Source organism: Budorcas taxicolor, chromosome 13 (genome assembly GCF_023091745.1).
Source record: "Budorcas taxicolor isolate Tak-1 chromosome 13, Takin1.1, whole genome shotgun sequence".
In the NCBI taxonomy this organism is placed as follows: Eukaryota; Metazoa; Chordata; class Mammalia; order Artiodactyla; family Bovidae; genus Budorcas; species Budorcas taxicolor.
This window is the reverse complement of record NC_068922.1, coordinates 34,378,752-34,403,399: the sequence shown is the minus strand read 5'-3', so window position 1 is coordinate 34,403,399 and position 24,648 is coordinate 34,378,752. Positions and strand designations below refer to the sequence as shown.

Sequence of the window (24,648 nt, the reverse complement as noted above, 5' to 3'; positions counted from 1 at the left end):
CACTGCTTCCAGCCCCCTGAGGCTTTCCAGTGCTAGGATATCTTTCAGCTCCCGACTGGGCAACACACTGAGCAAGCAGTGCAAAGTGCACCTTAAACATCTCTCTTCTTATCCAAGTAGACACTCACATCTGGTGAGTTCACACGTTCGCTGGTTGAGATGTACATGCAGTCAAATATTTGCATCAGCTCCCAGCCCTCTACGTCTAGTATTGCGCATGAAATAATACGAGCATTGCCTGATATTTGTTTCTACCAACTGCAACACTAACTCAGGGGAGTACCAACTCACAAACTGTGTTTATCCCAAATGAGCTGTGTAAACCTTGCTTCAGAAGAAACAGCTTTTCCAGCAATCCCACTCCTGGCCATATACCCAAAAAAGATATAATTCTCTAATTTGGAAAGATACATGGCACACCAACATTCAAAGTTGCACTGTTTACAACAGCCAAGACATGGCAGCAGTCTAAATGTCCATCATCAGAGGAATGGATTAAAAAAAGAGTCAGAGAAAGACAAAGGCGATGTATCACTCACACATGGAATCTGAAAAAATGATACAAATGAACTTACAAAACAGAAGCAGACTCACAGACCTAGAAAACAAACTTATGGTAATCAAAGAGAAAGCTGGGGAGGGATAAATTAGGAGTTGGGGATTCATTAATAATTAATTATAATTCTATTAATTATAAGATTTTCTACTGTATATAAAAGTGACAAACAAGGACCTACTGTTTAACATAGAAAACTATATTCAGTATCTCATAATAACCTATAATAGAAAAGAATCTGAGAATGTATATATGTATGTATATGTGTGTGTGTCTGTGTATATATATATACACACACATATAAAACTGAATCATTTTGCTACATTCCTGAAATATTGGAAATCAACTATATTTCAATAAAAATAAATTTAAAAAAGAAACAGTTCTGGTGGAAGATCAAGGGTTTTCTTCTGTCCTGAAAAAAAAAAAAACATAAAAACCGAAAATAGCAGCAGTAAATCATGAGATCAAGCCCAGACGAAATTAGACCAGAAAAAATATTCTCTTAACAGAAACAAAATCAATTTTAAAAGTCCCACTGACAAATTTACATGCATCCTGAGGAACTGAGCCAGTCGTACTCCTGGACACAGGTTGATGAGGATGGATGCTTGAAGAAGGACCCCAGGGTTTTGGCCTGGTGGTGACAACTTCAAGAAGGGACATTTTCCAGTTTTTAAGTGTTTAACAAAACTGTCCACTGAAACAGAGTCTTGTTCTGTTTTGCTCCAGAGGTCCAAAATAAGAAGAATGTGTAGAATTATAAGAAGGCAGGAGAGATTTCATGTGAGGAAGAAAATTCTGGTTGTTCATGGCACCTGGAAGTGAAAGGCACTGCATTGCGATCTCATTAACTGGGGAGGATACCTATGTGCGGGGTTCCCACCTGGAGCCCCAGGTGTGAAATGGAAAAGTCCTTCCAATTTGTAAGACTCCTTCAGAAGACAAACTCAGTTTAACCTGAGTGAAACTGAAAGTGTTAGCCGCTCAGGAGTGTCCAACTCTGCGACCCCATGGACTATAGCTCACCAGGCTCCTCTGTCCATGGGATTCTCCAGGCAAGAATACTGGAGTGGGTAGTAGCTATCCCCTTCTCCAGGGCATCTTCCTGACCCAAGGATCAAACCCAAGTCTTCTGCATTGCAGGCTGATTCTTTATCATCTGAGCCACCAGGGAAGCCCAAGCCAAATGTAAAAATCTATGAAGGTGATCAAAATAAAGAGCAACAATGAACAAACTGATATTAGCAGCGGTTTAGATTTGACTGATTATGGAAAGTTACATACTAAAGTTTTCCTCTTCTCTTTGTCCCCCCTTTTCTTCTCTTAGTGAATAATAAATAATAAGATCAGAAAAATTAAGAACAATGTGAGTTGCTAGATTCCTCAAAGCTCAGTGAGCTCTACATATAACAATTTTAAAATGTATAAACTTATTAACCAGTTTTATTAGACATTATCATAATTGGTCATTAAAAACCATGATTTTCCCTAATCAAAGATGATTATGTACTCACCAGATTTATGTTTCTAAATTAACAAGGTTTTTCAAACATGCTTCTTAAGTATTAGGGTCCCTCCTCCCCTGAATTTCATCTTAATTCCCATAGCTTTATTTCATAGTCTTTACTCTTTGTGAATTTGGGCAGACACATTTGGAAAGACCTCTGGTATTACCTGAGGTCTTTTTATTTCTCCACCTTAACAGGTGTATTCAGTATTCTGTCAGTTCTTGGTAATAACAGGTTAAAAATAGGAATTGATTATGAGTTTTAATGTCATGGAGTTTCATGTTGGTTTATAAGTTTACAGAAGCTTCTTCCTGTTCATTTAGTGATGGGATTTATGCTTCTGTGAAATTGAGCTTTTAAATGATCTTTGATTTTTCTCTAAGGAACTTCCTTTACCCATGTATCATGAACAAGTAATCAAGGGATTAAAACCCTTTACCAGTGTAAAGCTTATCCTATTAAAATAAATTTTCCATTTAGGAGTTATGAAATGGACAAAATATATGATTCTATTTTTTTTAACAGCTTCAACGAGATATAATCTGTATACTATACAATTATCCATTTTAAGTAGACAGTTTGGTGGCTTTTGGTAGCTTCACAGAGTCGTGCATTGATCAGCAGAGTCAATTTTAGAACATTTTCATTATCCCCCCAAAAACCCTTCTGATAGCCATCACACCTCCCCCTCTTTCCTCTAGGTTTGTAATGATTTTATTTTATAAGCTGCTGGTCTTTGTATTAGTGGCTGCCATCCAAGTGTAAAAGTTAAAGTGGATTACTCCTGGGGAAGAAAAGATCAGCATTCAGAATATTCTGGACCTGGCCCGTGGTATCAAATGCAGGCAAGGGGAGAGCTGTTCTTGGCAGTCCCCCCACTACTTATATTTCTTTGGAAGATTCTACTGTATTCAGACTTGGGGGACTGAAATCAACAATAACTTTACCAGAAAGCCTGTTCTCAGAGCTAATTGAAGAAACCATGCTTCCCAAGAAAAGCACCTAACAGACCAAATTATCTTGCATATTGCTATTATACGTTATTACAAAGTATATGAGGCAATTAAATAGTTTTATAAAGTATTATAGCCCCTGATGTTAAATCCTCTTAAATTGCCTTACTTGGAAAATGACCAATGCAGTCCCGTCAGAAGTTGCTGAAGAAATAGAGTCATAGAATCCATATTTCTTAGACAAGGACAGCAGACTAAAATCACAGGGATTTTAGCAAGGGATAATTTAGTGTACATACAAGTCTCAGTGCACTTGAAAATTTATTGCAACATAAGTTAGACCAGCTGTGCTAGTTTCTATCTGGATTTATGATGACGAATATTGCTATTTTCTGAACCATGTATTAGTTATATACATATGACACAGCATACTGTCAATTGAATTATGGCATTTGTGTCTAATTTTTCAAAATCCCTTGTTTTTAGGAAAGAGACACTGAAGGATTTAGAGTTAAAAGGAGTATCAGGCTGCAACTTAGTCTTAAATGGTTCAGAAAAATTAATATGTGAATATGAGAATGTGTGTGCCTTCATGCTCACCGTGCTCAGTTGCTCAGTCGTGTCCGACTCTGCAACCCCGTGGAATGTAGCCCACCAGGCTCCTCTGTTCATGGGATTTTCCAGGCAAGAATACTGCAGTGGGTTTCCATGCCCTTCTCCAGGGGGTCTTCTCAACCCAGGGTTCCAACTCACCTCCTGCATTGGCGGGCAGGTTCTTTACCACCTGGGAAGCCCTATATCCGTGCGTATATACACATAAATATATGCATATTTTCATATATATTTACATGTAAATATACATATGGAGATAGAAAAGGGGGTAAAAATAAGTATAGTAACAAATGTTTACAAATGAAAAATGTCTTAATTTTTCTCTGAAATTGAAATGTATAAAAATTTTAAAGGAAGGAACCCTTCTTTTGGGAGATCATAAATAATAATAAACTATGTTCAGGGCCAGCAGTCAGAAGATGGAGCAGTGATAGAGCAGTCTGTGGACTCTGTACAAAAGATGTGAAGTGACCACGTGTTTCCACAGTAGGGGCGACTTCCATGCTTTCTTAGTACTAGCTTTTTATTTTTACAGTGCGTTAGAATATACCTGACCAAAATTCAGTGGGGGTGGGGAGTACTGCAAATGCTCATCTGAAGTTTTTCTCCTTTGGAATTGCATTAGCAGTTCAAATAAACCATCATTCAATGCAACTAGAGATTATCATACTAAGTGAAGTAAGCCAAAAAGAGAAAGACAAATACCATATGATGCAACTTGTACATGGAATCCTAAACGTGGCACAAGTGAGCTAACCTATGAAACAGAAACAGATTCACGAACATGGAAAACAGACTTCTGATTACCAAGGGGGAGGAGGTGAGGGGAGGGAAGGACTGGACTTTGGGGATTCAGTTCAGTTCAGCCGCTGAGAGTGCAGTGCAGTTCGTGTCCGACTCTTTGCGACCCCATGAATCGCAGCATGCCAGGCCTCCCTGTTCATCACCATCTCCCGGAGTTCACTCAGACTCAAGTCCATCGAGTCTGTGATGCCATCCAGCCATCTCATCCTCTGTCGTCCCCTTCTCCTCCTGCCCCCAATCCCTCCCAGCATCAGGGTCTTTTCCAATGAGTCAACTCTTCGCATGATGTGGCCAAAGTACTGGAGTTTCAGCTTTAGCATCATTCCTTCCAAAGAAATCCCAGGGTTGATCTCCTTCAGAATGGACTGGTTGGATCTCTTTGCAGTCCAAGGGACTCTCAAGAGTCTTCTCCAACACCACAGTTCAAAAGCATCAATTGTTTGGCGCTCAGCCTTCTTCACAGTCCAACTCTCACATCCATACATGACCACTGGAAAAACCATAGCCTTAACTAGATGGACCTTAGTCGGCAAAGTAATGTCTCTGCTTTTGAATATGCTATCTAGGTTGCTCATAACTTTTCTGCCAAGGAGTAAGCGTCTTTTAATTTCATGGCTGCAGTCACCATCTGCAGTGATTTTGGAGCCCCCCAACATAAAGTCTGACACTGTTTCCACTGTTTCCCCATCTATTTCCCATGAAGTGATCTTTGTTTTCTGAATGTTGAGCTTTAAGCCAACTTTCTCGCTCTCCTCTTTCACTTTCATCAAGAGGCTTTTTAGCTCCTCTTCACTTTCTGCCATAAGGGTGGTGTCATCTGCATATCTGAGGTTATTGGGGATTAGCAGATGCAAACTGTTATATATAGGATGGAAAAACAACAAGGTCCTACTGAATAGCACAGGGAACTGTAATCAATATCCTGTGATAAACTATAATGGAAAAGGATATAAAAAAGAATATATGTATATGTTTGCTGTACAGCAGACATTAACACAGCCTCGTGAATCAACTATAGGTAAATAAAAAAATTTTTTAAACCAGCAAAATGAAACAAAATAACCAGAAACATACATAGCCAAATGAAAAGTCATTCTCGTTTACACAACCTGTTATCTGTGGAAGAGATATACTATAGTGATTATGTTACATGCGTGTCAACTCACCATGAGTTGACCTTTCTTTCCGGATTATGGGAAATAATGTCAAGATGGAGCATGTTGCTTATCTTTTTCACTGTACTTCTGGATTTTCTTTAAATGTTTTCAGGTGCACAACTTCTATAGAAAATGTTCAAGTTTTAATGAGATAAAAATGATTTTCAGTCGCAAATGAGGACCAGAAAAGTCCACTTGATTGTTCAGAGTAGACATCGTGTGCCTCTCCGAATGCATTGCATTCTCATTTTTTATGCTTGTTCTGGCTCACTTCATTCAGATGGTTTATAAACAGCAGAAGTTTATTGCTCACTGTTCTGGGGACTAGAAGTCCAGGATCAGGGCAACAGCATGGTCAGGTTCTGGTGAGTGCCCTCTTGCTAGTTGCAGGCTGCCAACTTCTCATGGCATCCTCACGTGGTGCATGGGGCTCGGGAGCTCTGTGCAAAACTGGTGAAAGTGTCAGTTGCTCAGTCGTGTCCAGCTCATTGCGACCCCATGGACTGTAGCCCGCTAGGCTCCTCTGTCCATGGGATTCTGCAGGCAAGAATACTGGAGTGGGTCGCCATTTCCTTCTCCAAGGAATCTTCCCAACCCAGGGATTGAACCCAGGTCTCCTGCATCACAGGTAAACTCTTTACTGTCTGACCACCAGGGAAACTCTTGGGAGCTCTGTGGGGCTTCTTTATTAAAGAAGTCCCATTCATGAGCACAGGGCCTAATCCCTCCCTAAGGTCCCGCCTCCTAATACTATCACTTTGGGGGTTAGAATTTTAACATATGAATTGGTGAGGGGGATACACACATTTGGCTTCCCAGGTAGTTCAGTGGTAAAGAGTCCACCTGTCAAGGCAGGAGACCTGCGTTCCATCCGTGGGTTGGGAAGGTCCCCTGGAGAGGAAAATGGCAGCCCACTCCAGTATTCTTGCCTGGGAAACCCCATGGACAGAGGAGCCTTACAGTCTATATAGTCTATGGGGTTGCAAAGAGTCGGACATGACTGAGCGTGCACACACACTTTCAGACTGTAATCTACCTGAAATATTTCAGGAGAAAGGCAATATATTCTCCTGAAATAATTCAGGAGAAAAGGCAACATGTCATTGTACCACTCAGGTTCTATTCGTATGCTCCATTTCTCAGTTATGGGTTTGGGGCACAGGTTTAAGACAAGCCTCCCAGAGTCCTTGGAATTTGGTGTCAACTGTTTCTGGAGCAGTTTTATGAAAAATAGAGCTCAGTTTTCTACTTCGGGTTTTAAATAATTCCTTGATACTTATCCTTGAAAATATCTCCAGAATCTGTGCTACCAGCCATGAAAGTTTTATCACCACCATCTCGTGAGAGCTCATTTGTTAACTGGGAAGCAGTGATAAGCCACACTTCCTCCAAAGGCAGGAGGTACCATTGTCACTGGACCCTGGTCTTCTACTTGCAAGCATTTGCTCTTAGCTACTCCCGGGAAGGCCACTGGTGACAGAGATACCTGTGAAGCCAACTATCCTTGTTAAAATGTCAGTCCAACCCACTGTTAAGGTAGCTGTCATTTAAAAATAAATAAATAAAAACATGGCTGGTATCTCTGAACACAGTCAAAGGACAGTTTAGAAGCCATGTGTGCACGCACATGTATGGTTTTGACTCCTTCCTAAACAGAACCACTTAGGGAATTTCCTGGCAGTCCTGTGGTTAGGACTTCATGCTCTCAATGCTAAGGGCATAGGTTCAATCCCTGATCAGGGAACTAAGATCTTGCAAGCCACGAAATGTGGCCAAAAATAAAAATAGCCACTTAAAAAAATGGATATTGAAGTTCCAATTTTCAAGTGGAAATTGAAGCAGTTGCAAATTAAATCCCAAGCATTTATATCCCATCCTTTGAGCTTCTGCTTTGACTCAGCCTTGCAGATGTTTCATGGCCCCCAGGCCTATTGCCACTCCTCTCTTCCTGGGACATCAGCAGGAAAAGCTCAGAGGAGCCCTTGTGAATTCACGGGATTGAGGAGGAAGCAAGAAAAATTTCTCTACCAAATTTGGCCATTTCTACAGAAACCTGTGGCGCCTCAATAAAAATATCCTTGTGGTCAGTGTTATCTGAGGCCCTCCCAAGATCAGCAAAACGTTCGTCTGATCATCCAGTGTTGCCCAGGGGAGTGAGGGTCATCACCTTTCTACCATCCACCTAAATTCCAGCAAGGAAACATGTTAACATTTCCTCCCACTGAAAGCTTGGAAAGGGGAGGCACAGGAACCAGGTTAATCTAAACTGTATTGGAGAAGGTGTACCACATTACGAAACCTTAGAAACCCAAGCAGGAAGGAGGCTGCAAATCTTTACAGGTTCAGTGATGGGTGAGGCCAGACTGCTGTGAGCTCTTGAGTGGTATAACCTGCTGGTGGCACGTGGCACTCATAGTCCTCTAGTCTCTACTTTTGCAAATGTTTGAAGTTTTGCAGGATGGAGAGTTTAAAATACTATATAAAACTAAAAACCAGATAGTGAGCTTTCTGCTGACTAGAGAAAAACCTAAAGACAAACTGGTGAGGCCTCCCCTGGTTCTCCTGGGCAAAATAGAGTTCACTTCTTTTTTCCATCTCTTGTTCTCACGGTGTTACTTCTTAGACCAACCTGTGACATGTACGTGTGAGTGTGTATCTGTGTCTATATTTGCGTGTATGCCTACTCATTTGGCACCCACCTCCCCTGTTATTACACAGTCTGCAAGAACTATGTCTGTTTTGTACATCACAGTTGCAAGGGAGCCATAAACGGAGTTCCAAAGATAGATGTTGTGTGAATGAGTGAATGAAATGAATGCATGACAACTCAATACTGGATCATTTTTTCTTCTTTTTTTGTCTTCTTTTAGTTGCAGAATTAAGAAAAATCTTTGAACCAAAGAGGAAAGAATTTTTAGAAATGAAAAGGTAAGATGTTCATTGTACCTAATGAAGAAGGAGAAGAGTTTGCCGAGCAGTAACCAGTGTTCCCGGAGAACCAATGCCCCTGACTCATTCTGCCTCGGTTGGTGTCTCACACAGAAAAGAAAGAATTGCCCGGCGCTTAGAAGGAATTGAAACCGACACGCAGCCTATCCTCTTGCAGAGCTGCACGGGCTTGGTGACTCATCGCTTGCTGGAGGAGGACACGCCCAGATACATGCGTGCCACAGACCCGGCCAGCCCGCACATCGGTGAGCTTGTGGCTGGCAGGCCTCTCATCAACCCTTTTTTTTTTTTTTAATTTTTTTAACTTTATTTATTTTTGGCTGTGCTGGGTCTATGTGGCTTCTCGGGTTCTCCCTAATTGTGGTGAGCAGGGGCCACTCTAGTTTCTGTGGGCAGGCTTCTCTTTGCAGTGGCTTCTGCTGCTGTGGAGCACAGGCTCAAGGCGTGCAGGCTCAATCGTTGTGGCAGGTGGCCTTAGTTGCCCCACAGCATGTGGAATCTTGTGCCTGGACCAGGGATCGAACCCATGTCCCCTGTCTTGGCAGGCTGGTTCTCAACCACTGGACCACCAGGAATTCCCTATCATCAGCGTTTTCTATCCAGCACTCCTGGAAAAAGAGATGTTGCAACAAGTGAACTGTGCAGATTGTAATTTTTTTAAAGATATGTGTTTGTTAAAACCGGCAGCAACACGCACGTCAGCTCCACCATGCCTCCCAGGTGTGGTCCCCTGGTGTCACAACAAGAAAGGACCCCACTGTTAAGTAATTGATGACCAATCATTTCTCCCCAACCCCAGCCTGGGCCCCACCAGGGGCAGGTTCTGGCTCTTTCTCTCCATCTCTTCAGGGCCCCAGCTGTCAGAGATCCTCAGGTTTGTTTGGGAAAGGGCTGAATAAGACAGCCATCTCTTATATATAATAGGTTTAAACAGAATGCCCTGATGCCCAGCACAGGGCCGAGCTGCTTGCAGGGAACTTGACAGGCAAAGCTGGACCTCAGATGCTTAGGGGTCTCACTCTGTGTTTATGCAACAAATATCCTCTTTAAATTATTTAAATAGGTGTAATTTTAAATGCATTGTATATTTATTTCTTGTTAAATAGCATGTCAAACATAACTTAGTTTTTCTGTGCTTTCTTGGATGTTGGTATGAGCATCAGATATCCCACGTGACCTTAGGAGAGAATGGCATATAACGGGGCTGCTCTTCCTGTCTGCATCCCAGGTTCTGCTGCCCTGTGCTACTGCTTTGAATAGCCAGTGTCTTCTAGTTTCTTCTTCAGAGGGAGTTGCTAGTTTCCCTTCATAATGTGATCAGTTTGCTTGTCTCTACAATTTCTGGTTTTCTACGGCCAGAAAACTAGAGAACTAAGGTTTTTTTTCTCATTACACACATGAAGAATCAAGAATACCCAGAGTACCAAAATAAATCCTATTGTATATAAAATGTATCATATGATCTTGTAAGCATCATGTTAGTCAGGAAGAATTATTTAACAAACTTGTCTTGGGAAAAATGGGATGGCAATGGGGAGAGACAATGTCCCATCCTCACTTCCTACTCAACACAAAAATAAGATTCAGTGACTCACATCATCAATTATAACAGAATAATTAAGAATATGGAAACAAAAATGAATATTTAGGTCCAGTTGAATGGAAATGAACTTTCAAAACACAGAAACAGTGGTAGAAGTCACCAGTGACCAGGTCAATTGATTTGACTACATATTGAACATCTGTGCTTCAAAGACAATCTTCAACAGACTTCACAAAAAATTAAGTTTGGAAATGTTCATGAAAAATATAAAGAACTCATATACCTATAAAATTTTACATACATTGACTAAAATGAGACACTGTGAATCAAAAGAATATAGAGCAACAAGCTTGACCAGATATTCTAGAGGAGAAAAAGATAATAAAATGGCTACTAAATAATTGAAAAATGCATGCATCCTCTTTTTCCTGGTAATCTAGGGCAATTTTTAATTTTTTGGAGCAACATGACATCATGACAAACATTTTTAGAAATATGGAACTATTTATATAAATCCAAAATAGAGGTGTAAAATGAAGTACAATGGATACAGATAGATAATAAATTATATGACTATTTGATATTCTCATTTATGGTTTTATATATTACAAGGATGCTTTCTTATCTTTATTTTTATTGAAATATAGCTGATTTACAGGGTTGAGGTAATTTCTGCTGTACAGCAAAGTGGTTCAGTTATACATATATGCACATTCTTTTTCATATTTTCAAAGGTGATTTTTTTAAAAATTAGCAGTGTTTGTGAGAGAACATAAATTTCAGGTTTCATTGTAAATTGACGCAAACTTTATAGAAATTAATTTGACAATATAGCAAGTATCTTAAAATGAGGTACCTACTGATAAAGCAATTCTACTTTTACGCAACTATCTTTTGTAATTGTAATCAGAAAATAAGATGGATTAAAAGTTAGAATCAACTTAAATGCCTAAAAATATGAGACGGCTTAAATTGATTCTAAAATGCCTATTGAATAGTATAAAGCCTTAAAAATGATATCTTCAAAATAAGATTTGCAAGCAGGGAAATGTTTTATGTAGAACATTCAGTTCAGTTCAGTTGCTGTCCATCACCAACTCCCGGAGTTCACTCAGACTCACGTCCATCGAGTCAATGATGCCATCCAGCCATCTCATCCTCTGTCGTCCCCTTCTCCTACCCCCAATCCCTCCCAGCATCAGAGTCTTTTCCAATGAGTCAACTCTTCACATGAGGTGGCCAAAGTACCGGAGTTTCAGCTTTAGCATCATTCCTTCCAAAGAAATCCCAGGGCTGATCTCCTTCAGAATGGACTGGTTGGATCTCCATGCAGTCCAAGGGACTCTCAAGGTTTATATAAAATATGAGTTATATAGAAAACAATCACTAAGACTAGAAAGAGTATATAGGAAAGTTTAGCAAATTATGCATTTATTTATTACTGATAATTATAGATTAGTGATTATTGGTGACTTGGGGGCTAACTTTCCTGTGTTTTCATTGTAGACCTTTTCTACATCACACATGCATAGTGTAATTGGAAAAAGCCACTTCTGTTAACAGAGAGTACCACCACTACCTGGCAGATATTGACATGGCCCATTATTGTTATAGTTACTATCAGATCCTGAGAAACCACACTCTCGTCACTTGTCAAATTACAGCAGTTCAAATATCTGTTATCCTTTCTAGAGGACTCTGAACACATCCTCTGGCCTCACACATGAAATATTAAACTCAAAAGCAGAAAAGTACATGAATAAGGGCAAATGACACTGAGCAGCAGTGAAGGCTGTGAAGATTGAGCCTTAAGCCGAGGCCATGCCTGACATGGCTTGTGCGGTGCACAGAGCATCTCAGCCCTTAATGTATTTCCCTGCAGACCTCAGACTTCCTCAGCCTCCCAGGTAAATCACTGTAGGTGACCTCAAGGAGGGGAGAAATCTGTTCTTCACAGCCTGGCCACTCAGTGTGTTGTATACAGAACAGAGTAGAATAAATGCATGTCTTTGATTGAATTCTGTGTATATGATCTTCTTGTAGGTCGATCAAATGAAGAAGAAGAAACTTCAGATTCTTCACTAGAAAAGCAGACTCGATCCAAACAGTGCACAGAAACCTCAGGCATCCATGCTGACTCCCCCTACAGCTCAGGCATCATGGACACCCAAAGCCTCGAGTCCAAAGCCGAAAGAATCGCCAGGTACAAAGCAGAGAGAAGACGGCAGCTGGCAGAAAAGTATGGGCTCACCCTGGATCCGGAAGTGGACTCTGAAACTCCATTTCGATACAGCAGGTCCAGAAAGGACCCCGAGGCTGTGGAGAAAAGGGGGGGAAGAAGTGAGCGATCGGCCGAGTCCAGCAGAGACTCCGGCTCGTCCTACTCCAGGACTGAGCTCTCGGGGCTCAGGACCTGCGTGGCTGAGTCTAAGGACTATGGCCTGCACCGGAGCGACAGTGTTTCCGACACAGAGGTGCTGCTCAACGCAGAAAACCAAAGACGTGGTCAAGAGCCCAGTGCCACCGGGCTGGCCCGAGACCTGCCCCCTGCAGGGGAGGTCTCCGCCTCCTTCTCGTTCTCCGGGCGAGACTCTGCCCTCGGTGAAGTGCCAAGGTCCCCAAAGCCAGTGCACAGCCTGCCCAGTGCATCGCCTCGGCAGCCAGCCTCCCCAAGCCACTCCGCCAGTGACCTGCCACTCCCTGTGGAGGCTCGAGCCAGGTACGTGTTGACCCACCGTCACCTACATCCCCTCTGCCACTTCTGTGTCTGAGATTCGGGGTCCTCAGAGCTCTGCAAAGTTCTGGGCTAACTACAGAAATAATGATATTGATGATTTTTTTCATTTTCACAATGTCAACACAGGTTCTACCAAAGCAGGAAGCTTCCCAGTCTTAAATTTATCAATTTAGTTCTTGGTATGTTCTTTTTTAAAAGAATAAACTGAACAGCTGTTAGGGCGACACATTTTCAAGACCTTTCTTCTATTTCTCACCTGCCTTTAACAAGTGTCTCTTCCTTTGTTTTCCTGTGATCGCACCCAAGACTTTGGAGCCATTGTTTCTGTTGCTGTCATTTAAAGTCACCAGGTGGAAGGGCACCACTACCCAGTTTCCACTGGGTCTCAGTTTAGGTAATGTGAGGTATGCCCAGTATACACCGACTATGACTATAACATGTGTCACATAGTACATCAGCGTGCTAAGGATACTGCTGTGTATCAAAGCACCTCATTGAAAAGATCCACCAGTAGGAGAAATTGCTGCGTCACAAGAGTCAGTGAATGGAAAATCAGAGAATGGATAAAATCAGAAAGTCAGATGCCCGAAGAGGATATATGTTTCTCTCTCAATTTAAATATCTAAGTTTAAATTTGAGTTCAGTTTAGATATTTGAATCTAAAAAGTGTGCTGAACAATTAGAATGCGATTTACATAAATCTCCTACTTCATGGTTTAGGCTAGTTGTCTAGGCAGACTCCTAAATGTATTTTTTCAGTTCAAATAAACATTAGGTTTGCAGGTGAACTGAGGGGGATAAGAACCTGAGATCAGTTAAATTTATTCTAGGAAAAAAAAAAAGAAAACATGACGGAAAATAGTGCTGTTTATTCCACGTTGGGACAAAGTAAATATGGCCATCTTCACGTGGCAGTTTTACGTCTAAAACAGACTATTTCAGTTATTGAAGTGTATTGACTCTGAGACCAGCTGCTACTGGCTTGACCATCTACACTAGAATATTTAGCGATATTAGCTTCTAAGAGAGGAGAAGGCAATGGCAACCCACTCCAGTACTCTTGCCTGGAAAATCCCACAGACAGGAGCCTGGTAGGCTGCAGTCCATGGGTTCCCTAAGAGTCGGACACGACGGATCGACTTCACTCTCACTTTTTACTTTCCTGCATTGGGAAAGGAAATGGCAACCCACTCCAGTATTCTTGCTTGGAGAATCCCAAGGACGGGGGAACTTGTTGGGGTCCCACAGAGTCGGACACTACTGAAGCGACTTAGCAGCAGCAGCAGCTTCTAAGAGAATTCAATAGTATGGATCCTGATTGTAGTTTGAGGGCCTTTGTTCATCCTTCAGGCTAAACTGCTCAAAGTTTAGGGACTTATTGTCTCGTATTTTGAAACATATGTTATAGTCATATTCTTTTGTTTTGGGAAATTTACATTTCGTAGTAAAAACAATGTTCTTGGGTTAGTTATACTCTATCAAAGCAAACTCTTGGTGAGCTGTGTGAGCAGGACAAAGGAACCTAACATCACAAATTAGAAAGAAAGCTCGAGTTGTGTGGGTTACATGGTTTAAAAAATAACAAGGAGTCCAGTTTTTGATTGCCATATCATGAAAACTGTTTATCATCATGGTGTCTGGGTTAACCATCTACATCACATATCATCAGTTCTCAACAAGATTTTTGAAGCCTGGTGGCTCAGAGGTTAAAGCGTCTGCCTGCAGTGCAGGAGACCTGGGTTCCATCCCTGGGTCGGGAACATCCCCTGGAGAAGGAAATGGCAACCCACTCCAGTATTCTTGCCTGGAGAATCCCATGGACAGAGGAGTCTGGTAGGCTACAGTCCACAGGGTAGCAAAGAGTCGGACACGACTGAGCAACTTCACTTTCACTTCACTTATAATAATAAAAACTGTGCAGAGTATTCCAGGTAAAATGATAGGATACGTGATAGTTCTGTGTGAGTTAAAGTCTCGATAATCAAAAATATATATCACTTAAAATCTTAAGAGCCCACTTCCTTCTAGGTTTTGTTGCTTTTTAAACATTTTTGGCTGCACTAGGTCTTCATTGCTGTGTGTGGGATTTCTCTAGCTGCAGAGTTGGGGCTGCTCTTTAGCTGAGGTGCTCAGTCTCAGTGCAGAGCATGGGCTGTAGGGCACACAGGGTCAGAAGTGGTGGTGCACAGGCTCCAGACCCTACAGCTCATGGAATCTTCCTGGACCAGGGATCAAACCTATGTCCCCTGTAATGGCAGGCGAGTCTTAACCAGTGGACCACCAGGGAAGTCCCCTCCTGGTTATTTGACAAGGCATGTTACCTGGGAGTGTTCATACACCTAGCCTCTGCCTGACAGTGCCTTTCTGTCACCAAAGAAAGGCTTAAAAGAATGAAGAAATTGTAGAGTTTGCAAGGAAGCACATGTCTTGCTTTTTGAAGCCACTCAAGACATACAAATTTGCAGGCCAAGAAACACAAATCATTTCATATAGAGAAGGAAAAGACCAGAGATGTGTTTACCTTAAAAAGCAAGGAAAGTAATGTGTGACAGGTATGATGTTAAAATAGCGTTGGGATTTAGTCCACAGTGACTTCATTTGTTCAGCTTTTAAAGATGGATTTAAGTGGATTAATATTCTGCTGGTAGTCCTTTCTCTAGCGCCGGGAAATTCAGGTGTCAGGGGGTCATTGTTGTCTGACTTCCATTTTGGGAGAAGAGAGACAAAAAATACTTTGTGAATTAAAACAACAAAGAACTCTTGGTGACCCAGTAACTGCAAGTGAAAATAAGATGGTGTCTGACCTGGAAATATGTGACAGAAGTTTAGAAGATTAAGAAATGACCAGAAAAATATCTACAAATGGCAAAACAATTGAATAACATACTGGCTTTGTCCTATCACTGAATGGAATCTTTTTCTCACTGCTATGCTTTACTCTTTCATCCCTGTAAATCTCTGAATTAGGCGGTTTGGGGATTATTTATCTCTGAATTGTCACTCCTGCTCCATCATTTCACTTGGTGCTTACTAGGAAGAGGCTGTTGTTTGTTTCATTAATTAAATAGGAATATATCACTCATGAAAATAGCATCCAAAGACTTCACACAATGTCCTAAAAATTCAAATGTGAGCCAAATATTGAAAGTATAGTTTTTTATATGTTCTCATATATGCTAATGCAAATATGTGTACAAACAGAATAATCATTAGCTCTTGTACTATACTGTTTTTAAGCATTATAAGGTCAGTAACAGTTTTTAGGGCAATATTTAGCTGAGTGATAAGTTTATTTTCATAGCTCAGTTGGTAAAGAATCCACCTACAATGCAGGAGACTCTGGTTTGATTCCTGGGTTGGGAAGATCCCCTGGAGAAGGGATAGGCTACCCACTCCAGTATTCTTGGGCTTCCCCTGTGGTTCAGCTGGTAAAGAATCTGCCTGTAATGCAGGAGACCTGGGTTTGACCCCTTGGTTGGGAAGATCCCATGGAGAAGGGAAAGGCTACCCACTCTGGTATTCTGGCCTAGAGAATTCCATGGACTGTATAGTCCATGGGGTCGCAAAGAGTTGGACACAACTGAGCGACTTTCACTTTTACAATGATCCATTTATATGATAGAGAAGATATGTATGTATGTGTATGTATGTGTGTGTGTTATATGTGTGTGTATGTATGATAGTAACAGTCTTTAGTTCAGAAATCCTGTCAGTTGTCCAGAAATTCATATGAAAATATTATTCTGTAGCAAACTAAGAATATACACAGTAACAGAGCAATATTTATATATATATATACACACACACACACACACTATATTTTTACATATTTATCTCTGTATATGCCATATTGGTAATAGAGAATAAATCACATGCCAAACACCATTCCCTCATCCTACCAAATTCTGTAAATTTGGAATTTCAGGAATTGTGTTTTCCAAATAGATGGTATAACTGAAATGAACCATTCTTTGTTAATTTGGCCACTGTGAATTTTAGAATAAAATTCCAAGGTATTGGGAGCCTCTGTGTTATTCAAAATTTTTAGGTCTGAGCTCCATTAGAAATCTTAAATCCAAAGCTCTTGTTAGTTTGCTATTTGGTGCATCTCTTAATGTCACAAACAATAAAGTGCACCATCTGGGTTAATTTTGTGAGTGCAGATCGCACACCGCCACCCCCCCCCCGCCGACGTCCCACACCTGCCCTTCTCCTGAGCATGTGTATTTCCCTACAGGAACTGGAAAGAAGAAAAGCACAGCTAATTTTCTAGTGGTGATCCGCTCTAGAGAACCCTTGGGGTTTTATTATTATTATTACTCTCCTGGGATCCGCACCACTCCTTTTCCCACTTAGTGAACTATCATTCATGGCCAGAAAAATGATGGTGGGGGTTTCATGCAGCGCCGACGCTGACCTTTGATCAGGGGTGGCTGCCATTGGTGAAGGATGGTTTGAACGGGGCTTCCTCAGAGCTGCGCGCTGGCCGCGCAGTAGGCCAGGGCCCCCTCCAGAATGAACCATTTCTGCAACAGTATGACTTGCAGACTCTGGCCATCCAGGAAGGAAGCAGGATTATGATACAGTCTTACCCTTTCTTTTTTCCTCTTTCTGTTTTAATTCAAAACTGTTTTGTTTTGGGAATTCCCTGATGGTTCAATGGTTAGGATTCTGTTCTTTCACTGCCAGGAGCCGGGGTTCAGTCCCTGATCAGGGAACTAAGAGCCCACAAGCCGTGTACTGCAGCCAAAAGAAATAAATAAAAGGTTTTGTTTTGTTTTAAATTTTATTGAAGTATAGTTAATTTCTGCCGTACACTAAAGTCTTTTTCATGTTCTTTTCCATTACGGTTTATCAAGGATATTGAATAGTTCCCTGTGCTCTACTGTAGGACCGTGTTGTTTATCCATCCTATATATAATCGTCAGCATCTGCTAATCCCAAACTGCCAATCCATCTCTCCCCCACCTTTCCCCCTTGACAACCACAAGTGTGTTCTCTATGTCTGTGAGTCTCTTCCTGTTTCATAGATATGTTTATTTCTGTCGTATTTTAGATTCCACATATAAGTGGTGCCTTATGGTATTTGTCTTTATGATGTACTTCGCTTAGCATTATAATCTCTCTAGGTCCATCCAGGTTACTGCAAATAGCGATATTTCATTCTTTTTTATGGTTGAGGAATATTCCATTGTGTATGTACACATCACATCTTCTTTATCCATCATCTGTTGATGGACACTTAGGCTGTTTCCATATCTTAACTATAGTGAATAGTGCTGCTATGAACATTAGGATGCACGTGGCTTCTCAAGTTTACAGTTTTTATCCTTTATTTCTGATCGTTTGCGTATCTCCCAGTGAGAGGTTTGCATCTAAAAACCGTCTCCAGAGCCTGGAGCTCATTGTTTTAGTTAATTGGTGAGATGCTGAGCGAGGCAACTGCCTCTTGACCGTTGGCATTTCTGGGTCAGCTTCTGTCTCTGCCATGGCAGGAAGTTTCCTAACAGAGTCTACATTGGGGCAGAATGTCGTGGGAACAAAGATCTCTGAGGATCTGCTCTCTAAAGAGACCGCTGGGTACTTCTTACGTGTCTATGTTTGTATTGACACAGGATTGCTTTCACCTTTCAGTTCCTGTCTCCCCAGACATCACTCTTGTCTTGTTCTTCTAGCTTTGGGCCATTTTTACAGTTAACTTATTGCCTTTTTTTTTTTTTTTTTCATTTTATTCTGTTTTCACTGTCAAGAGTCCATTTCTATCAACTGAACAAAAATAAGATGATGCCACCCAAAATACTAGCTGGTATGTCCTAAAAATTCAAATGTCTGATAGATTTTAAAATACAATATTTTGCCTGTGTGCTTGTGGCTTTGCACATTCATACACCCGTGTGAATGTGCAAAGCAATCGTTAGCAGTTTTTCCAAACAAGCAACTTTCAGCAAATAAACTGTTAATTTGAATGAGATGCTGGTGTTAATAGCTATTCTTCTTAAACTGAATCATGTTTTATAATTAGGAGCTGTTATATAATTAGAGCTAGACACTAACAGGGTGAAACCAGTTTTACTGTGCTGGATTTGACTTCATTTTGGTGGCAGGAATCACTTTTTCGTCCATTAACTCTAAGGGGTTATGAGGAGTCAAAGCATGTGATTTTATTAGACACTTAGAGATGCAAACCCAGAGCAACTCCTTTCCATGACAACTTAGGGTGAGTTCTTATTTCCTGGTGATATAATTCTCTAGTTGCCACATCATTAAAAAAAAAAGTTCTTTTATACTCAAGGTCACCATCTCTTTCACAGGTAACCCTATAGCCCTCTCCTGGGGAGGTAGCCACTGCCCAATAGAGAGCTGGCTCACCCCAGGACCCCACAGAATAGATACTGTGTTAAAGAATATTAAATTCTTAAGATCAGAAATAACCTGGGAGATTATTTAGTTTAAAACTCTATTTTATACATGAAAAGCCCTGAAGATGAAAGACTTTAAGTAACTGGATTAGGATCATATAGCTGAGTCCATGATCTGGTCAGTCATTCAAGGTCTCTGAATCCATCGGAGTTCTTCTTGACATGTTGCTCTTGTTATTAATGTCAGTTCTATTTTCCATCATAGTAGAAAAAAGAGGTAGTTGGTTTTGCCCTTTGAAGGCTAGAGACTTTAGGATAGAAGATTGAGGATATTATAGAAAACGTTTATGTGGATTTACATAAGCTATTTAAAAACCTCATCCCCATAAACAAAATGAAAACTTGTAGTCAGGTGGGGGAAAACTCAAACTCAGTAGGCATCTGTCCATCCACCCAAACCTGAAAGGTCTTAATTTATGGGTTAATTTCAGCTCTGAAGTAGTTTAGCTATTCATTCAAGAAAGCTATCTTGTGCCAGGCACTGTGTTTCTGGGTGGGCATGTTATTTTTTTTAAGTGTATGAGTTAACCACAACACAGTGGGGTAAATAAGATTATAGAGCCCAAGGTTGGGTGCCAGGGGAATAACCAAGATAAGTTGTTCATCTTTTCTCCTTGGAGAAGTGGTTGTAGTTGAACTAAGTCCTTGAGGATGTGGTGAGTTTGCTAGACATGGAGAGGTGGCTGCTTCAGGTGACCTAGAAGGAAGGGGATGGGATGAGTTGAGGTAGTCAGGTGGTGACCAACCACAGGACAACTTATGACAAAGAATTTGGCCTTCTCCTGGTGGACAGTACAATGGGAAGTGCCCAAAGGATTTGAAAGCAAGGATGCTTGGTTATGTACTTTAGAAAGAATACTCTGGAGGAGTGTGGGGGATTTGGCTGAAGGAGAATTGATTCCGGTGAGGGAGGCCACTAAAGAGGTGGCTGCAATTACCTACACATGAGGTGATGCAGTCTTGGTTCCACATTGGCCTTGCTTCTTAACTTGGTCCTGTTTGGCATTTCATTAGGTGATCTGGGAGATACCAATTTCTGGAGGAGGGACTGTAAATAAATTTGATGGTAGGAAAAAAAGAAAAAAGGAAGAAGGGGAGGGATTGAGAGAGAAGAGATTAGAGGGGATGGGGGAGAGAGAGAAAGAAGGAAGAGACTACGGGAGCATGGAGGCGAGAGAGTGCCTGTACCTGGAATAATGGTAGGAAACTAACAAGATGAAATTTAAGAAAGTAAGTCCTGTATTTAGAAGGGGGAAAAAAATCAGTGTATAAATTCAGGATTGGAGAAACTTGATTTAATAGCAGTTCATGTGAAGCAGACCTAGGAGTTTTAGTTGACAATAAGTTCTTTATGTGACTGCCAAGATGGCTAGTCCAATCTTAGAGGACATCAATGAATGTGAATTGTCAATAACGCAGGTAGCACTAGTCCGCCTGTGTTCTCCAGTGGTCAGGTCACATCTGGGGTCTCATTCTCACTGAGCTCTTGATGAATGTGAATACTTTCAGAGAGTCCACCTTCACATCTGCCCTTTCCAAGTTTGTGTAACTTTCTCCCTGTCTTAATAGAAACCAGAGTCATTTTTGGAGTCTCTCACACATTCTGTGCTGCTGGACTCCCAAACCAGTCTGTTCTTCTCTTTATCAGATTGTCCTTTTCCCAGTATGGTTATAAAGCTGAGACTTGACTTGCCACAGGGAGCCCTAAGTTCATCTGTTTGACTTCTTGATGATGTTTCTGCCAAAAGGGGGAAAGGGGAGAAAGACCTCATGTACCAAATGAAGTGTCCCACAAATGCAGCTCCCCCTGTGCTTCATGTCTCAGGAAGAGGGACATCTAGATGCCCAGTATCCTACAACAAAGCTGACACACCCAGATAAGGATGTTAGCAGTTTTGTCAGGATTTCCCCAAATATGGCACCATGAATCTGATATTAAGCCAATCCATAAGATTGGTAAGGATGATCTCAGTGATAGCATTACTTTTGTAGCAGTCTTGCAGGAAAAATAGATACTGTGTCTCAGTCATTTTCCCAACTCCTTCCCCTCATCTAACACATATCAAGGGCCTCCATCAGTTATTTCTGAGTGACTGTTCTGCTGTTTTCCACGTCTTCGTGACGTCTCAAGAAACGGTAGCAGTGCTGCTTGAAATAGCCTGTCTGCAAACTCTGTATCAGGCCTCAACGTATAAGGGATTTGCAGGGAATGTAGGCCATGGGTCTTTTCCTTCCTCAAGAAAGTTGTGATGGGAAGAGGGATCACTGACCTACACAGCAGGCTCAGAGACCATCATTTATATTCTGGTCCAAGCCTTTTATCTCACTATGGACCAGTGACCCCAATCAGCAGAATATGCTTGGAGCAGCCCTTGTTTATACTTCAGGGTTCTTTCCACTTAGTCTGGGCTTGGAATCCTTGTACATGGTCTTGAGTCCATGTGCTTGTAAATACCATTCAGCCATGAGTGGGGACTGTGAAACATGAACCGAAAAGTCGCTGGCTGCTCTGGGGGCCTTTCGAACTCAGCCTCCAACCCCGAAAGGCTGATTCTAGGCTGGCCCCAGGGCAGCCAGGGCAGTCGAGTTCCTACCTTGCTTTGTTTGGTTACTTCATTAGAAGTCAAGTAGGAGACATGGAAACCCATATCCATCTGGAAAGGGGAAGCTTGATCCCCTTGGAAGACCCCTCCAGTCCCTTCCTCAGACTCAGCCGTCCCCTCTGACACACGGTCCATCTGCACATACCTTTCGCTCTTTTTCAGCCAACCTTGCAGCATTTAGGGCTTCAGCGCTGAGATTAGCCCTGAGGGAAACTGGGGTGAAGTGGTTATCTCACATGTTTATCTTGCTCCTGCCCCAAAAAGACTCTGTTTCTACGTTTTGATTACTCAGGAAGTCTTTACTCCATGATCCAACAGTGAGACTTTTTAAAAAATTTTATTGAAGAGTTGATTTATAATGTGTTAATTTCTGCTGTAAAACAGTGATTCAGTTATACACACACACACATATATATACACACACACACATATATATATACACTTTTCTTCATGTTCTTTTTCATTATGGTTTATCTCAGGATATTGAATATAGTTCCCTGTGCTTTATAATAGGACCTTGTTGTTTATCCACTCTCTCTATATAGTAGGCATTAGTCACTCAGTCATGCCCAACTCTTTGTGACCCCATGGACTGCAGCCCACCAGGCTCCTCTGTCCCTGAGATTCTCCAGGCAAGGATACTGGATTGGGTTGCCATTTCCTTCTACAGGGGATCTTCCCAACCCAGGGATCGAACCCGGGTCTCCTGCACTGAAGGCAGATTCTTTACCAACTGAGCTACAAGGGAAGCCCTCTCTATATATAATAGTTTGCTTTTGCTGATGCCAAACTCCCAGTCCTTCCCTCCCCTACCTCATTGTTGGCAACCACAAGTCTCTTCTCTGTCCCAGCAGTGATATATGTTTAAGTTGTGATATAATTTACATCAAGATGCACATAGTATTTTAAGGATGCAGGCCAGTGAGTTTGGGGAAATGTATAACCATTCCCCCTGTCAAGAGAGAAAAGGTTTCCATCACTGCTATATCTCTGGCCACCAGTGTTGATTCTTGACTTTGCAAGGGCCTCACTTAGCTCTCATAGGCTGGTAGTATCATCTATTAAACTCATTATGTTCTTATGAAAGTGATCCTTCCCACTGTTAATTTTTTAACCAAGTCTTAACTATTAAAAATAGTTAAGCATAATGTTAAGGGACATAAAACAACATTATCCATGCAAGATTTAAAAAATACAAAAGAACCCAGGGTTTCATTGCCATTATCCAGATGTGATCTCTTTCTTTTTTTCATGTTTTAAAATGCTCAGCTACTGTTATTTCATCTTAAAAAAACAGTACCTGCTGGGCCCCGGAAATACATTTTGTACTTTCATGAAATGATGTATCTTGTCATCTGAGTCTGGGCCTCTCTTGGGCACCCTGCAGGCTTCCATGGTGGGAAACCTGGTCCCTACCGTCCATTATGTTCCGCACTTTCGGGGGCCCATGAATTTCCCAGATCAGTGCTGCACACCTTTTTTTCCCGGTTGTGTCAGGTCTTAGTTGTGGCACTTGGAATCTTCACTGCCTCATTCAGAATCTTTCTTTGCAGCACAGGGACTCTCTAGTTGTGTCGCGAGAGCCCCAGAGCACACAGGCTCAGCAGTTAGAGCACGTGGGCTTAGTTGCTCCATGGCATATGGGATCTTAGTTCCCGTGCATTGCAAGGCTGATTCTTAACCACTGGACCACCAGGAAAGTCCCAATGCTGTACTTCAGTTCATCATTTTAGGACCCAAGGCATGCTTCTAATCAAACAGAAGAGATTGGCACAGACAGGGAGAACAGATTTGTGGTTGCCAAGGGGGAGGAGGAAGGGAAGAGAAGAACCAGGAGTTTGGGGTTAACAGATACAAACTACTATATGTAGAGAATGAGTGAACAGCCAAGTCCTACGGTATAGTACAAGGAACTATATTCAATGCCCCATGATAAACTATAATGGAAAAGAATATATATGTGTATAACTGAGTCACTTTGCTGTACAGCAGAAGTTAATCCAACATGATAAATCATCTATACTTCAAGAAAAAAAATAAAAAACTTAAAAAAGGAAGAGATTGAGGTTGCTATTTGATATGAAATGGTTAGGAAAGTGTCTCTAATAATAGTTGAGCAGAGACCTATGTAATGAAAGGCCGCCAGCCCATGTAGCTGTGGGGGTGGGCGAGTCCAGGGAGAAAGAGTTTAGTGAATACCTATCATTTTGTATAGATACAAAATCAAAGATATAGAAAAACAATTTTTTTGCTTGTAATGAGAACTCATATATATCATACAGCACTGTTAATTGTATTTTCCATGTCATACATTACATCCCTAGAACCTGTTTGTTTATAACTGGCCTGATAATTTTTTAGGGTTATATTGACCGAGTTTTATTCTGATTAATGAAGATTATATTCAGAAAGTTGCATGGCATATGTTACAGGTTGCAACGCATTCTATTGTACAAAAAGCATCTGGGCCTTAAAATAACTGTGAGGTAGACATATGAGTTATTAACTGATGATTTTCAAAAGCAGGTATCCATTGCGCTCTCTCTATCCCAAGCTATATTGATTGCCTCCTTTCTAAACTGCAGACAATATGCAGAACTATTCCTATGTTTAAATAAATGCCGAGAGATTAGATCCTTTATCATTGGAAATAAAAATGTCTTTCCATAATCTGAGTTTTCTATTTACCGTGGGCTCAATGGCTATAATACTAGAGACACACAGGTGGGTCATAGATTTGGGTATAGACAGACTGGAGAACAGGGATCCATGCCGAAGTGTGACAGATTGCAGTGGTCACAACA

At 41.3% G+C, this 24,648-nt stretch overlaps 1 protein-coding gene across 5 annotated transcripts in view; it reads left to right on the top strand.

Moving 5' to 3' along the window:
• Positions 1 to 24,648, top strand: part of SVIL (supervillin) — a 169,567-nt gene that overhangs the window by 67,847 nt on the left and 77,072 nt on the right. For all 5 annotated transcript variants that reach the window (XM_052650626.1, XM_052650627.1, XM_052650625.1 and 2 more), the window contains 3 exons: positions 8,464 to 8,521; positions 8,636 to 8,787; positions 12,129 to 12,804. In XM_052650626.1, coding sequence (XP_052506586.1) covers positions 8,514 to 8,521; positions 8,636 to 8,787; positions 12,129 to 12,804 — 836 coding nt within the window. In that variant the 5' untranslated portion in view covers positions 8,464 to 8,513. The remainder of the gene's footprint in view (positions 1 to 8,463; positions 8,522 to 8,635; positions 8,788 to 12,128; positions 12,805 to 24,648) is intronic.